Source organism: Neophocaena asiaeorientalis, unplaced genomic scaffold, assembly GCF_003031525.2.
Source record: "Neophocaena asiaeorientalis asiaeorientalis breed wild unplaced genomic scaffold, Neophocaena_asiaeorientalis_V1.1 scaffold43, whole genome shotgun sequence".
In the NCBI taxonomy this organism is placed as follows: Eukaryota; Metazoa; Chordata; class Mammalia; order Artiodactyla; family Phocoenidae; genus Neophocaena; species Neophocaena asiaeorientalis.
In genome coordinates this window covers 16,145,351-16,160,826 of record NW_020173674.1, presented here as the reverse complement: position 1 = coordinate 16,160,826, position 15,476 = coordinate 16,145,351, and the positions used below count along the sequence as shown (strand labels likewise).

General features: G+C 41.9%; 1 protein-coding gene across 3 annotated transcripts in view; it reads left to right on the top strand.

Moving 5' to 3' along the window:
* Positions 1-9,513, top strand: part of TTC17 (tetratricopeptide repeat domain 17) — a 146,664-nt gene extending 137,151 nt beyond the window's left edge. For all 3 annotated transcript variants that reach the window (XM_024749051.1, XM_024749052.1, XM_024749050.1), the window contains 3 exons: positions 5,282-5,401; positions 6,619-6,762; positions 8,370-9,513. In XM_024749051.1, coding sequence (XP_024604819.1) covers positions 5,282-5,401; positions 6,619-6,762; positions 8,370-8,501 — 396 coding nt within the window. In that variant the 3' untranslated portion in view covers positions 8,502-9,513. The remainder of the gene's footprint in view (positions 1-5,281; positions 5,402-6,618; positions 6,763-8,369) is intronic.
* The last annotated feature ends 5,963 nt before the right edge of the window (positions 9,514-15,476 follow it).

Sequence of the window (15,476 nt, the reverse complement as noted above, 5' to 3'; positions counted from 1 at the left end):
AACTTTAGGAAAATCTTAAATTTCATCAGCCAAATTAAAGGAGAAAAATTATGAAATCATTTTAGTAGATTGCATCTGATAAAATTCAGTACATTCATGATATAAACCTAATGCAAATTGAGAATAGAAAAGTATTTCCTTAATCTGATGAGAAGAATCAACAAAACATCGTCATCAAAGATAATTGTTAATGGGGGAAATATTTAAAATAATTCTTTGAAATCAGGAAGAAGAATGCCCACCACCACCACTTCTTTTCAGCATTGTACTAAAAGTCCTAACAAGTATAGTAAACCAAGAAAAAGAAAGTAATGGCATAAGTATTAGGAAGAAAAAAGATGTTATTCAGAAATGATGTGCTTATCTACATAGCAAACCTAAAAGAATCTACAAATATTTAGAAATAACAATGTTTCTATCGAGGTGGCTGCCTGTAAAGTCAATAAATAAATATAAGTTGCATTTCTATACAGCAGCAATAAATATTAGAAAACATAATTTTTAACATGTATTTACTTTGTTACAAAAATATAAAGTTCCCAGAACTAAATCTAACAAAAAAGTCGTGAGACTTAGGTGCAGAAAGTGATAAAACTTTATTGAAAGACATTTTAAAAGACCTAAATAAACAAAGATATGTAATGTTCATGGATAAGAAGACACACACCATAAACATGTCAGTTTTCCCCAATTAGATTTATAGAGTCAATCCTATTGTAATCAAAATAACAACAGGGTTTTTTTTATGGCACTTAAAAAGCAGATCTTTACATTAATATGGAAGGGTAAAGAACAGACATAACACTCTTGAAAAGAAGAATAGTTTGTGAGAATTGCCTTACTTTTATGAAAAATTACAAGACATTATGCCATTTGCTCAAGGAATAAGCAAAAGTAATGAGGGGGACTAAATAGGAAGCCCAGAAAGTCTCTAGTGTACACAGAGCTGTGGAAGATCAATGGGGAGACGGGGGACTATTCAGAAAGCTTGCTGGGGCAATTAGTTAATTTCAATCCTCACCTCACATCATACACAAAAAATGAACTCCATGTGAATTAAGGACTCAAGTATCAAAAACAAAACTTTAAAAATTAAAATAAACTGTGGGTGATGATCTCTCTGGCCTTGAAGTACAAAAAGATTTCGTAAAGAAGATATACAAGCATAAGCTAGAGAAGAGAACGTTATTAAGTTCAAGTATATTAAAGGTTAAAAGTTTTTAATTAAAGACATTTTTTAAATTAAAGTAGCCAGAGTGAGAGAAAATCCATTTAACACATTTAACCTACAAGGATTAATATGCAGAGCATGTAAATAAAGTGATGAGAAAATAGATAATAAAATAGAAAAATGTATAAAAGATATTAAAAGACATTTCACAGAAAAAAGATATGTATGACCAATAAACACAAGAAACAATTCTCAATCTCACTAATAATCAGGAAATGCAAATAAAGGCTACAGTAAGATGCTGTTTTATCCCTACTAATAATACCAAGAGTTAGAAAGGATATAGAGCAAGAGGCACTTTTAAACATTTCTGATAGCACTGAAACTTGTCATAACACCTTTAGGAAGCAATTTGGCTTTCTCTTGTTATGTTGGACATTTGCGCATCCTCTGACCCAGCAGTTCCACTCCTAGGTATCTAGACTAGCGAACCTCTTTGTACATCTATTGGCAACGGGAAGCTAACTTAAAAACAGGGAATAACTCGGGGCTTCCCTGGTGGCGCATTGGTTGAGAGTCTGCCTGCCAATGCAGAGGACACGGGTTCGTGCCCCAGTCCGGGAAGATCCCACATGCCGTGGAGCAGCTGGGCCTGTGAGCCATGGCCGCTGAGCCTGCGCGTCCAGAGCCTGTGCTCTGCAACGGGAGAGGCCACAATAGTGAGAGGCCCGCGTACTGCCAAAAAAAAAATAATAATAATAAAGCTAAATAGATGTTTAAAAAAAAAAAAAAACAGGGAATAACTCAAACCCTCCCATTTACAGAAAATGTATAAATACGTTATAGTATATTCACTTAATGGACATTTAATTGTGCAGCAAGGAAATTTAATGAACTGAAACTACATACAGCAACATGGATGAATCTTAGAGGGCCGAATAAAAACACCAAGTCCCAGAAGACTGATTACACCATGTTTATAATGCACAGGAAGAAGTAAACAAGTATTGTATTGTTGGAGCAAATATGTGTGTGTAAGTGATAGAACGGTGTTTAAAAAGAGCAATGGAGGGCTTCCCTGGTGGCGCAGTGGTTGAGAGTCCGCCTGCCGATGCAGGGGACGCGGGTTCGTGCCCCTGTCCGGGAAGATCCCACATGCCGCGGAGCGGCTGGGCCCGTGAGCCATGGCCGCTGGGCCTGCGCATCTGGAGCCTGTGCTCCGCAACGGGAGAGGCCACAGCAGTGAGAGGCCCGCGTACCGCAAAAAAAAAAAAAAAAAAGGCAATGGAATAATAAACACAACACTTGGGATAGCGTGTGCCTCTGGAGAAAAGACAAGAGGATGGCATAGTGTTAAGAACATACAGGAGAAGCAGGTTCATTCTTTAGTAGGGTAGCGGTTTCTGGAATATTCATTATTTTATGCTTTACAGCATACATGTATATTTTATATAATTACATATTTGTTGTATGTGTATATATATAAATATGTTCTTCAGTATGTGTCAGATGTTGGCATTAAAGAAAGGTAATTTTATTTTCTTACAAAAAGGATCCTTTTGGGAAGCCAGTCAGAAGAATCAAGTCATAAAGAAGGAGGAACACATCAGGCTAGCTTCAGATTTCTGTGCAGCCCCCATTCAAACCAAGAGGCAATGGAGCAATACCAGCAAATTGTTCAAGGAAAGAAAGAATGAGCCATGGTTTTATATCCAGCCAGCTATGCTTCAGGCATAAAGGCTAGAGACAGAAAGTTCTGAACTTATATGATTGTATTTGTTTGCTAGGGGTGCCATAACAAAATACTATAGACGGCGTGGCTTAAACAATAGAAATTTATTTTCTCACAGTTCTGGAGGCTACAAGTCGGGGATCCAGGTGCCAGCAGGGTTGTTTTCCTCTGAGGCCTCGCTCCTAGGTTTGCAGTTGGCCACCCTGTTGGCACCTCTCGCCTTCATCCCTCTGCACACACGACCCTGATATATCTCTTCCTCTTCTATAAATCCTTCACATAAATCCAGTTATATTAGATTAGGGCCCCACAATAATGGCCTCATTTTAACTTAATCAGCCCTTTAAATACTTTATTTCTAAATAGTTACATTCTGAGGAACTAGAGATTTGAGACTTCAACATATGAATTTGGGGGGACATAGTTCAGCCCATAACAACAATCTCAGAGAATAATTTTCCCATCAGCCCTTCTTAAGAAAACTACTAGAAGATAAACTTCAGCCAACCAGGAGATGACTAGGGAAGCTGCACAAAAGTAATGTCAGTGATCAAGGACTATATTTAACTGTAGAACCAATACAACAACAAAGGCAGGAAATTGGGTGATAGAACAGAATATAAATGCTATGTGCCCTGACAATGAAAAATGATAAAATTACCAAAAAAATAGATTGGAAGACAGAAAGAAGATAGGAAGCAGGGTAAGTTTTCTGATTGCCTCATCTGTAATGGCTGGGAGTTAGAGACCACCCATCAGAATGAAATAGACAGGAAAATGCAAAATTAAACCTAAATTAACCCAATATTCGACCTAAATTAAGTACTAAAGTTTTGTATATGATAAAGGTAGCATCACAGTGGGGGAGAGAGGAATTACTCATTAACTATTATTGAGACAACTTAGTAGCCATCTGGGAAAAAAAATTAAATTGGAGCCATATCTTTTACTTTACAGCAAGTTAAATTTTAAGTGGATCAAAGGTTAAAATGTGAACAATGAAACTACAGATGTTCTGGGGAAAAAAACATGGTAAAAATTCTTAATAACCTTGGAGTAAACAAGACCTTCCTAACTGAAAATCCAGAAGCCATCAGAAATAGATTAATGAACTGAACTATGCAGAAATTAAAACCTTTATATCACACAAAGCACCATAAGTCCAAAGGCAGACTTGAGAAGCCTGGGGGAATGTATCTGTAATTCATATACAGGCAAGGGACTAATCTCCCTTATACCTAAAGAGCTTTCTCATATAGATAAGCCAAAGACCTCACAGAAAAATTAACAATATAAGAACAGGTCGTTCACAGAAAAGAAATACAAAAGGCTGTCAAACATGAAAGGATGGTCAGCTCCATTCATAAGAAGGGAAATGTAGATTTAAACCGCATTTTCACCTATCAAAGATCCCAGAGTTTAATAAGACTCCTTGGTGAGGCAATAAAGAAACAGGGACATGTGTATATTTCTGGTGGGATATTAAATTGCTAGGGTCCTGTGGAAGGCAGTGTGGTAATTTCTATCAAACTAACATGTGTATCCCCTTGATATAGCATGTCCACACTGGAAATGTATCCTACAGATGCGCTGCACAGACACAAAAGTACACCTATACAAAGTCATGTTTGTAGCATTGTTTTTAATAGTGAAGAATTGGAGGAGAGAGGAATATTCATTAATAAGGACCTAGTTGAATAAATAATAGTACTTCCAAACAATGAAATACTATGCAGCTGATAACAAAGGAATGAAGAGGCTTTCTACACACTGATGTAGAAAGAGCTCTAAGGTGTACTGTTCAGTGAAAAAAGCAAAGTGCAGATGAATGTTAGCTTTTATATAAGTAATAGGCTTATAAAGCAGGAGAGATAAGTCTGTATTCGTATTTGCTTAGATAAAGCATAAAGAAATCCTAGAAGGTTACCTAAGAAACTAAAAATAGTGTTTACTTGTATATAATAGTGACAAGGATGGCAGGGAGGTTTTTCATTGTATAACTTTATATAATTTCTGGTTTTTGAAACGTGAATGAATTACCTGTTCAAAAAGCTAAGTGAATTTAAATATAAAAGAACATGGGCATGAAATATAGTTCTGCTACTTAGTAATTGAGTGCATTTGGACAAGATATTTAACCTCTTTGGATCACAGTTTTCTTATCTATAAAAAGACTGTAATAGTAGAATCAAGCTTATGGGGTTGCTGTTAGGATTAATAAGAGGATGAACATGAGTGTATAGCAGACCGCCAGGACCAGGTAAGTGCTCAGTTAAATGGTCATTAACTTGTGTCACTTGTGTTACTGTTCTTAATGTTGGTGGTAAATTAGTGTGTTATTTAAGCAGCATCAGCCTTAGCTGACCATTCCTTTGTAGAACCAGACGTCCTGGGTCCTTTCCAGCATGGCAGCCCTCTACTGGAGAGTGAAAGGCCAAGGAAAGAAGGCGATTGACTGCCTACGCCAAGCCCTGCACTATGCTCCACACCAAATGAAGGTGAGTGGAACTCAGAGGTGGGAATTTCCATCTCTCAGTCCTTTCCTTTGCCCAGTGGTTTATTCTGAGGTTTCAACAACCTTCCTCATGCTCAGCCTATAAGAAAATGGCAAAAGGCTAAGATAGGGCGGAAAAACTTATGACCCCACTTGTGCCACCACAAGCCTGTGAATTACACCCACTATTGTGCCTTCCCTACCTCAACAAGATGGAACATCAAGGAAGGGCTTCAAGATCACTGTAAAACATTATATCAGGCGCAGGCATTGCCGAGTTCTAAATGCAGCTCTGCCTCTCACTAGGTTTGTGATCTTAGGCAAATTCTTAAACCTCTGTGACCCTATTAATGACATGCACTCTGTGGGTGTCCAGCAAGGACAAAGATGGGTCATTTTTTCTGTTTCTTCTGTATCTCCTATAGAAGAACCCAGTGATGTTAGAACAATGCAATATAGATAGCAGTTGCTCAGGTAACACATTTAAAGGGAATAAATATTTGTGATATTAATAAATATTTGTGATAATAATACTTTTACTTGATCAACCCATCATTCTGTGCTCTGTACTGCTAGGTGATAGGGAAGGGCGAAGACTCTGGATCAGGGGTCAGGGAACTTTTTCTGTAAAGGGCCAGGTGGTACAAATTTAGGGTCTGAGGCCAGACAGGCTCTGTTGCAGCCACTCAGTTCTGCCATGATAGCGTGAAAACAGCCACAGAAATACCTAAGGGAATGGGAATGGTGTGGTCCAATAAAAAGTTACGAAAGCAGGCAGCAGGCTGGACTGGCCTGTGGGCCACAGCTTGCCAGCCCCTGCCTCAGGCAGTGCAGCGGTCCTGGCAGAAAACCCCTTGGCTCTGTGACGGCATGCCCCAGAGTGTGGGCTGTGCAGAGCATCGGGCCACCGACTTCCCTTACCAAGCTGCAGCGCAACCAGGAGCTTGCACCAGGATGGAAGCCAACAACCGCACTCAGCAGGTTTTTACGCAGCTGACGTGTTTGTTTGTTTTTGGAGGCAAGTCTCACTCAATGAAAGAAGTACTGCATGGGTAGGCTGGTACGCGCTCCTTCCCTATCACAGACCCGTAGCAAACGGCAGCCTCCCGCGCTGAGTTGCACGGCTCTGCCATTCACCAGGAAACGCTGACCACATTACTTACGATCACCAGAGCCGAGAATGAAAGCTCTTCCCTTCTCGCCTTCTCCTTCCTCCCCCAGGACGTACCCCTCATTAGCCTAGCCAACATCCTGCACAACGCCAAGCTCTGGAACGACGCCGTCATCGTGGCCACCATGGCAGTGGAAATCGCGCCACACTTTGCTGTGAACCACTTCACACTGGGCAACGTCTACGTGGCGATGGTGAGGTTGGCCTGTGAGCGGAGCACACCAGCTCTGCCACCTTCTCTCGGGCACATCTTCTTTGATTTCAAACCCTCTTTGACTGTGTCAGTGTCCTCCAGTTTCCTGTAAGTTTTGCATCTAAAATTGTTAGCTCCCCACCAAAGGTATATTTTATAGGTAAGGGGTTTGTGGGTTTTTAAAATAATACAGGAAATTCATCCACGTATTTGCAACTATGTAGTTCTGTACCTTAAGTTTTTAACAGTAATAGAGTCAGATTTACCTGCAGTTTTCTAGAGACGTCACCTGTTCCAGAAAACCTTACCTAACCCTCCACATGGATGGACACACTCTCGTGCTTTCTTACTGTAAGGTTGGGCTAGGTCCCTATGGTTGCACTCACGATGCCCTGTGCAGATTTCTCTTGTACTTTCACCTTGTTTTATAATTTCTGTTTCAAGTATTAGTCTCTCCCCCTAGACCAGGAGCTCCTTAGAAAGAGACTCCTCTTCATCTCCCTGTTCCTAGCACTTCACAGGGTTTGGCACATAGTAGGTGCTCACCAAAGCTTTGATGAATGATGGAATGCCACTAGTTTCATGGGATGCCATTTACAGATAAAATGGCAAAGCCATCTTGTTCAGAACAAGGACCAATTTCAGAACTTAAAGTCCCAGGGGTCCCCCAGAAGCTGTCATAGCCGAATTTAACAAGAATTGTGCCATGCACTTAACGTCCAAAGCTTGGGGTCCCACATGGGGCTCTTCCCATGGTACCCTCAGTAAAGGGTAATAGGATGAGCAGCTTCAGGCTGCAAGTTTTATGTGTTACCCATGACCGCCAAGGCAGGAAATATCATCTTGGCCACAGGTAGGTCTGGCTGCATGTGCAGATTTCCCTCTCTGCTTCTTAAAATTGAAGAATCTATTTTCATCCCCAGTAAATGCAAAATGTGCTGCTGTGAATGAGGAATTCTGCTCTCATTTGGCCAGAAGGAGCCATTTAAGCAGTAGATTTGGGCTCTTCTTTGAGAGTATTAGTCTAAGTAAAAGATTAACGCCCTCACTATGGCAGTGATCATTTCCAAACCATGTTCGTATTTTCAAGTGTTGGGGAGAATGAGAAACTGTTTCAGGATTTCCAAGTCTAGTTGAGATGCCTGACATGACTTCCATCTTTCCAGTTAACAGTAGAACGTTCAGGCAGATGCATAGTAAGCTTTTGCCAGACATAGTTCTAGAGGTTTCTGTGAGGATTAAAGGAAGGGATTCCATAAAGCACCTAGCACTGTGCCTGGCACGCAGCAGGTACTCAGTAATGTTGGTTCTTACTGTTGCCACCACAGTTACTCCTGTTGTTGGGCCAAACCTCTATAAACTTGATCTCCCCTTTCCCTCTGGTTCTTGGGCTCTGCCATAATTTTCTTTGTTATTATTTCATACCTTGGGGATGGAGGTAGTTGTTTCCTCCAGACCTTAGAGTTTTCCTCAGAGATTTAGATCCACTGAGAAAATACTGCAGGATCGTCACTACCACAGATGTGCTTTTCACAGAAAAAGAAGTCACCATATATATTTAGTCTGGTGGTAGTACCCCTCTGACTTTTGTCCCTCTGCCCCTCACAGGAAGAGTTTGAAAAAGCACTGGTGTGGTACGAATCTACACTGAAGCTGCAGCCCGAGTTTGTCCCGGCCAAGAACCGAATCCAGACCATCCAGTGTCACTTAATTCTGAAGAAGGGCCGGCGCTCTCCTTAGCTCACTCCTCCCTTCTCTCCTGTCTCTCTTTTCTCATGCTCTTCAGAAAAGGAATAAGAAACCAATCATTGTCAGTATCTCCTTTTAATGATGTTTATGACAATAACTGAGTAAGACATATAACAGGACTTTTACGTATGTGGGAATTGGTTTGTTTTGGTTTTTAAGTTCCTTCTTTCCCCCAGCCAACCTCAGAAACATAAATTTCTTAAAAGGAAAATGCAGCCTAAAGATATTGTGTAAATACTGAGCCAAGACATTTCTGGAGCTGTGCTCTGTCTCCAAAACCTCGATGCCTTTAGGGCTTTTCTCAGTGGTCCAGCCAGCCTCCTCCAATTCGGAGGAGGGCGAAACCGCATCGCACATTCTCTGCTTCCCGTCGTAGCCTCTGTTGTCAGTGGAAATGCAGAAGCCCATCTGGTGCCACTCAGTGAGAAGCAATGTTCCGCGCTCTCCCCACTAGATCTCCATGCTGCCCCCAGCCTTGTCCGTTCCATGCTGCTCCGATCCAAACTCTCACAGGTAGTTTGCGGGGGAGGAAGGGGAAATGATTTTAAAAACAAAATATTTACAACAAAAACTCTTAGGATCACCAGACCTTTGTGACGTTATTTATGTTGGGGAGGGAGGGGGGCTGAGAAGGGGAAATCAGCAGTGTACAACATCGATATCATTTGTACTTTAATTACAAATTACAAGGAAACCAATAAGTTGAAATCCTATATAACAGGTTTATATATATAGAATATGTATATTTGAAGCCCTCTACAGACTGAGTCTATGTTTTACTAATTCTTTGTTCACTGTGTTACCCATCTTGGGATGAGGCATGAGTGTCAGCTCCCTCTCTCTGAGGCCTTCAGACTTAGCCCCTCAGGAGAGTGAAGAGCCAAGGTGGAGTGTTCCGTACAATGCTTACGCCTCTGGTCCAAGGAGAGTCAGAAACTCCAGGCATTTGGGAGTCTTCAAGGGCACATACTGAGGACAAAAATAAAAGTTGTTTATGAGAATAGGTCTGTGGTGTGGTTCTTTATAGAACCAGGCTCATTTGGACAGCTCTGAGGCCTAACTATAAGTCTGGGTCAGATCTTCTCAAGTCCTAGGTTGTCTTTGTCTTTCTTTCTTTCTTTCCACCACAGCAAGGTGTGGGGAGAAACAATCCATCACTAGGTTTTATGGTTGATGAACTTCTTTAACACAATACATTTGACCAGGAAAGATGCAGTCAGCAGATGTTCAGAGTTGATAATTGACCTTCCTGGGAAAGGAAGAATAATCTAAACCACAAAGTCAGCCCTCCGGTGAGCACTGATCCTAAAGTTCGTCGAAGTAAGCTTCGTGGAGCTTTGGTGAGAGTTGTACCAGTGTGAAACTGAGCATTCCCTTTGGGACAGGACTTCACTGAACACAGGGTTTCCTAGAACATTATCAGACACCAGTCATCTCAAATACTGGGTCACTAAACCTGGAGCATTTGGTTCTAGCAGAGACTGTAATTTCTTAGAAGCAGGTGAGCAGTCAGACATGCCTGTCAGCTCTCCTTCTGTCTTTTATGCAGCTAGAGTCCAGCTAATTTCAAACAGTTTTATATCAGATGTATTTTGAGAAGCAGCTCATTCATTGCTGGATAAAGTGAACCTCTTTTCACTGAGAATCCTTGTGTGTGTCTGATTGTATTTCCTGCTTCCCCACCCCTCCACAATGTTGCATTTAGTTTTTCCTGAAACTTGCAACCGTTTTCTGTGATTTTGTTTTGCTTTTTTAAAAATTTACATACAGTGAAATTCATTCTTCAGTGTACAGTTCTGTGAATGTTGACAAATGCATAGAGTCATACAGCCACCACAACAATCAAGGTAAAAAACTTTCATCACCCCCAAAAGACTCCCTCACTCTGCTCCTTTGTAGTCAAACACCACCCTTAGGGCTTCCCTGGTGGCGCAGTGGTTGGGAGTCTGCCTGCCGATGCAGGGGACGTGGGTTCGTGCCCCGGTCCGGGAGGATCCCACATGCCGCGGAGCGGCTGGGCACGTGGGCCATGGCCGCTGGGCCTGCGCGTCCGGAGCCTGTGCTCCGCGGCGGGAGAGGCCGCAGCGGTGAGAGGCCCGCGTACTGCAAAAAAAAACCCACCATCCTTAACACTTGGCCACCTCTGATCTGTTCTTTCTATAGTTTTTCCTTTTCCTCCATATGGTAAATGAAAGAAGTCAGACTCCAAAGGCTATGTACTATATGGTTTTATTTACATGGCATTATGGAACAGCAAAGGTAGATGCCCTAAGGCAGAAGCATACTGAAAGTTTCAAAACACAGGAGGCCACTTTGGCTGAAGAGGTGTAAGCAAGAGGAAGAATAATAGGAGATGAAGCCAGAGAGGTGAACCAGATTGTGTAGCTTTTTGGGTGTTTGTTTTGTTTATTTTTGTTGTGGGGCTTTATATGTCACTGCAAGTCACTGGTTTTAAGCAGAGAAATAACATGATCTGACCTGTTTTAACAGGAGTCAGGATTACTCTAGGATTTTTTGACCTTAGCAGTTAGAAGGAGGGAGTTGCTATTAACTCAGATGGGAAGACCAAAGTTAGACAAGAGTTTTGTGGGGAAGATTAAGGAATTCAGTTTTGTACAGACTATGTGAAGATATTGGGTAGACAGTTGGATAAATTAGGGTTAACAGAGGATATCTATGCTGGAGATACAAATTTGGATGTCACAGGCATGGGGATAGTATTTGAACCCATGAGACTGGATGAGATCACTAAGGACATGAGAGAATATAGACAAGAGCACAGATTTAAAGACAGAACTGGGGAATTCCAGTGTTATGGGGTCAAAGAGTTCACATGCCCAACAACAGAATTCATTCCTAATGTACAAGAAATAATAGAGCAATTTGAAAAGTAAGAATGCTGAAAATGTTCAAGTAGTTAAAAGACTATCATCCACATAACAGAGATTATGGAACATGAGCAGGTTAGGGACTTCCCTGGGGCCACAGTGGTTAAGAATCCACCTGCCAATGCAGGGGACACGGGTTCAATCCCTGGTCCAGGAAGATCCCACATGCCGCTGAGCAACTAAGCCCGTGTGCCCCAACTATTGAGCCTGTACTCGAGACACAACTACTGAAGCCCGCATGCTCTAGGGCCTGCATGCTGCAACTACTGAGCCCGCGTGCTGCAACTACTGAAGCCTGCATGCCTAGAGCCCGTGCTCCACAACAAGAGAAGCCACTGCAATGAGAAGCCCACGCACCACAACAAAGAGTAGCCCCCACTCGCTGCAACTAAAGAAAGCCCACGCACAACAACGAAGACCCAAGGCAGCCAAAAAAAGAAAGAAACACGAGCAGGTAGATATGGTGAAAAAGAACCACATAGGACTCCTACAAGTGAAAAATATTATCGAAATAAAAATCTCAATGGATAGGTTAAACAGACTAGACACAGCTGAAGAGAGAGTTAGTGACTTGTAAGACAGAATGAAAGAAATCCACCAAAGCAAAAAACAGAAGGACAAACTTTTCCTCAAATATTTGTATTAAATGCTCTCATAGGGCAAACTCCTCACTTTCCAGGCTAGAACTCACATTCTTAAGCAGTCAAGCTTTTGAATCAGGGTCCAGAAACAGAATACAACTCTTAATTTATTTCTAGAACTGGGAAAAGAGTTGGTGACAGGATTGAAGACCTCTGCTAATAAGAAGAACTAACATCTATCGGTTGCATGGTGTGTGCCTGTCCCTGTTCAAAGTGTTTTACATGGATCAGGAGCAATGGGTGACTCGGGCAGAGCTGAGAGACCAGACTGTACCTCTGTAGATTAAGTGAGAACAGCTTCACGTGTCCTCTGGAGCTGTCCCTGATTTAGTCTTCCCTCTCAATTTCCAGTCTCTTCTCCCTGATGCTTCTATAGCTTTAGGGTATTGCTGGGTCTGTCCACCATTATTAATTCAATAGTTCAGTAACTTTTTTTTTTTAATCAAGCAACTGTTTTGCACCAGGTCCATATGTTGAAAGAGCAGGGGATATAGACATTTATTAGACATGGAGCTAAGCATCTGATTGGAGACAAGATACGTGGTCAGCAGACCGAGAATTGCCATAGCAATCCTAAGAAAAAAGAACAAAGCTGGAGACATAACCCTTCCAAACTTCAGACAATACTACAAAGCTACAGCAATCAAAACAGCATGGTATTGGCACAAAAACAGACATATGGATCAATGGAACAGAGTAGAGAGCCCAGAAATAAACCCACACACCTATGGTCAATTAATCTTCAACAAAGGAGGCAAGAATACAATGGAGAAAGGAGAAAGGGTAGTCTCTTCAGCAAATGGTGTTGGGAAAGCTGGACAGCTAGCTACACGCAAATCAACAAAGATAGAACACACCCTCACCATATGCACAAAAAGAACACAAAATGGCTTAAATACTTAAATATAAGACATGACACCATGAAACTAGAAGAGAACATAGGCAAAACATTCTCTGACATAAATCGTAGCAGTGTTTTCTTACGTCACTCTCCCAAGGCAATAGAAATAAAAGCAAAAATAAATGGGACTTACTCAAACTTATAAGCTTTTGCACAGCAAAGGAAACCATAAACAAAACAAAAAGACAACCTAGGGACTGGGAGAAAGTATTTGCAAATGATGCAATCAACAAGGGCTTAATATCCAAGATATACAATCAGCTCATAGAACTCAAAAAAAATTTAAAAATCAAAAAATGGCAGAAGACCTAAATAGACATTTCTCCAAACAAGACATACAGATGGCCAATAGGCACGTGAAACGTTGCTCAAAATCACTAATTATTAGAGAAATGCAAATCAAAACTACAATGGGGTATCACCTCACACTGGTCAGAATGGCCATCATTAAAAAGTTTACAAATGATAAAGGAGAGGGTGTGGAGAAAAGGGAACCTTCCTACACTGTTGGTGGGAATGTAAATTGGTGCAGCCACTATGGAAAATAGTATGGAGGTTCCTTAAAAAACTAAAACTAGAGTTACCATGTGATCCAGCAATCCCACTGCTGGACATATATCTGGAGAAAACCATAATTCAAAAAGATACATGCACCCCAATGTTCATTGCAGCACTATTTACAGTAGCCAAGACATGGAGTAGCCTAAATGTCCACTGACAGATGAATGGATAAAGAAGATGTGGTACATATATACAATGGAATATTACTCAGCCATAAAAAGAATGAAATAATGCCATTTGCAGCAACATGGATGGACCTAGAGATTACCATACTAAGTGAAGTCAGACGAATATCATATCTCTTATATGTGGAATCTAAAAAGTGACACAAATGAACTTATTTACAAAACAGAAACAGACTCACAGACATAGAAAACAAACTTATGGTAACCAAAGGGGAAAGAGGAGGGGAGGGATAAATTAGGAGCTTGGGATTAGCAGATATGAACCACTATTTTTAAAATAGATAAACAACAACGTCCTACTGTATAGCACAGGGAACTATATTCAATATCTTGTAATAACCTATAACGGAAAAGAACCTGAAAAAGAATATATGTATGTATATATAACTGAATATATATATCACTCTGCTGTACGCCAGAAATAATACATTGTAAATCAATTCTACTTCAATTTTTTTTTTTTTTTTTTGCGATACGCGGGCCTCTCACTGTTGTGGCCTCTTCCGTTGTGGAGCACAGGCTCCGGACGCGCAGGCTCAGTGGCCGTGGCTCACGGGCCCAGCCACTCTGCGGCATGTGGGATCTTCCTGGACCGGGGCATGAACCCGTGTCCCCTGCATCAGCAGGCGGACTCTCAACCACTGCGCCACCAGGGCAGCCCCTACTTCAATTTTTTAAAAAAAGAAACATGGTCAGCTCATTTCCCTACAGGCAATGAGTGTCACCAAAGGGGTTATCACAGGTGCTGTAGGTACGTGGCATCCTGTGACACATGGACAATGCCTCTGAAAATCAGTGGAATTAAGTGAAAAAAAGGGGGAGAAGTGGGAGAAGTTGGCATCCAGGTAGTGGCAGCAGCATAATCCCAGACATGGAAATGGGGAAGTTCTGTGCATGTGGGAAACACTAAGCTGTAGCTTCAAGTGCAAGCTGGGGAGTGGCTCTCCATTTCCACCAGGAAAAAGCCCAAAGTTCGTGGCTCTGCTTATGATGACTTTCATGATCTGGACCCTGCCTCATCTCTCACCACCTTCCCCACCCACACTCTATCCTCCCACCATGTGGGATCACCTGCAGTGGCCAGCACGGTGCCTGGCACATAGGAAGTATTCAGTACATGTTTGTGGAATATAAAATGAGTTGCAGAAGAAAAGTATGGAAAGGCAGGCAGGGGGCCTCTGCTTGGAGTGTCCAAACCAAGGTTTGTACACCTGGAAGAGGCTACACCACCCTAGGGGACTCGGACAGTGAATCCATCAGAGACCTCTGTTTCTGGGTCTTCAACATTCAGGAGTAGACTCTGTGTCCCCTAATTCTCTCAGTCTTATCTCTAACTAGGCTGTGACTCCTTGAGGGAAGAAGCAATGTATAATGTCTCATTTACAGTGTTGAACACCAATAGGTGCTGAATTAAATGTTCGTCGGTAAAGCTGGACTTGCCTGTTTGCATCTCCACAGAAAAGGAGAACATGGGATTAGATCTGACCGTTAGGAGAACCACAAAAGCTGAAGTTAGAAGCCCCTGCTGCTGGCTCATCCACTGCTTGAAAGATAACAACGGGCATAGACTTGAGTAGAGTCGCTGGATCCAGGAAAGGGGAATTATCCACACAAAGCTGGCCCCACCAGACTGGCCCCATTCTCCTTAACTAGTGGTGCAGGGCTCTTGGGCAGTGAAATAGACTGGGTTTCCTCTATCAGCCTAGTAGCCAGATTGAGAGTAGGGAGTCTGAGGCGTGTGTGTGTGTGTGTGTGTGTGTGTGTGTGTGTGGGTGGGTGGGGGGGGGGGG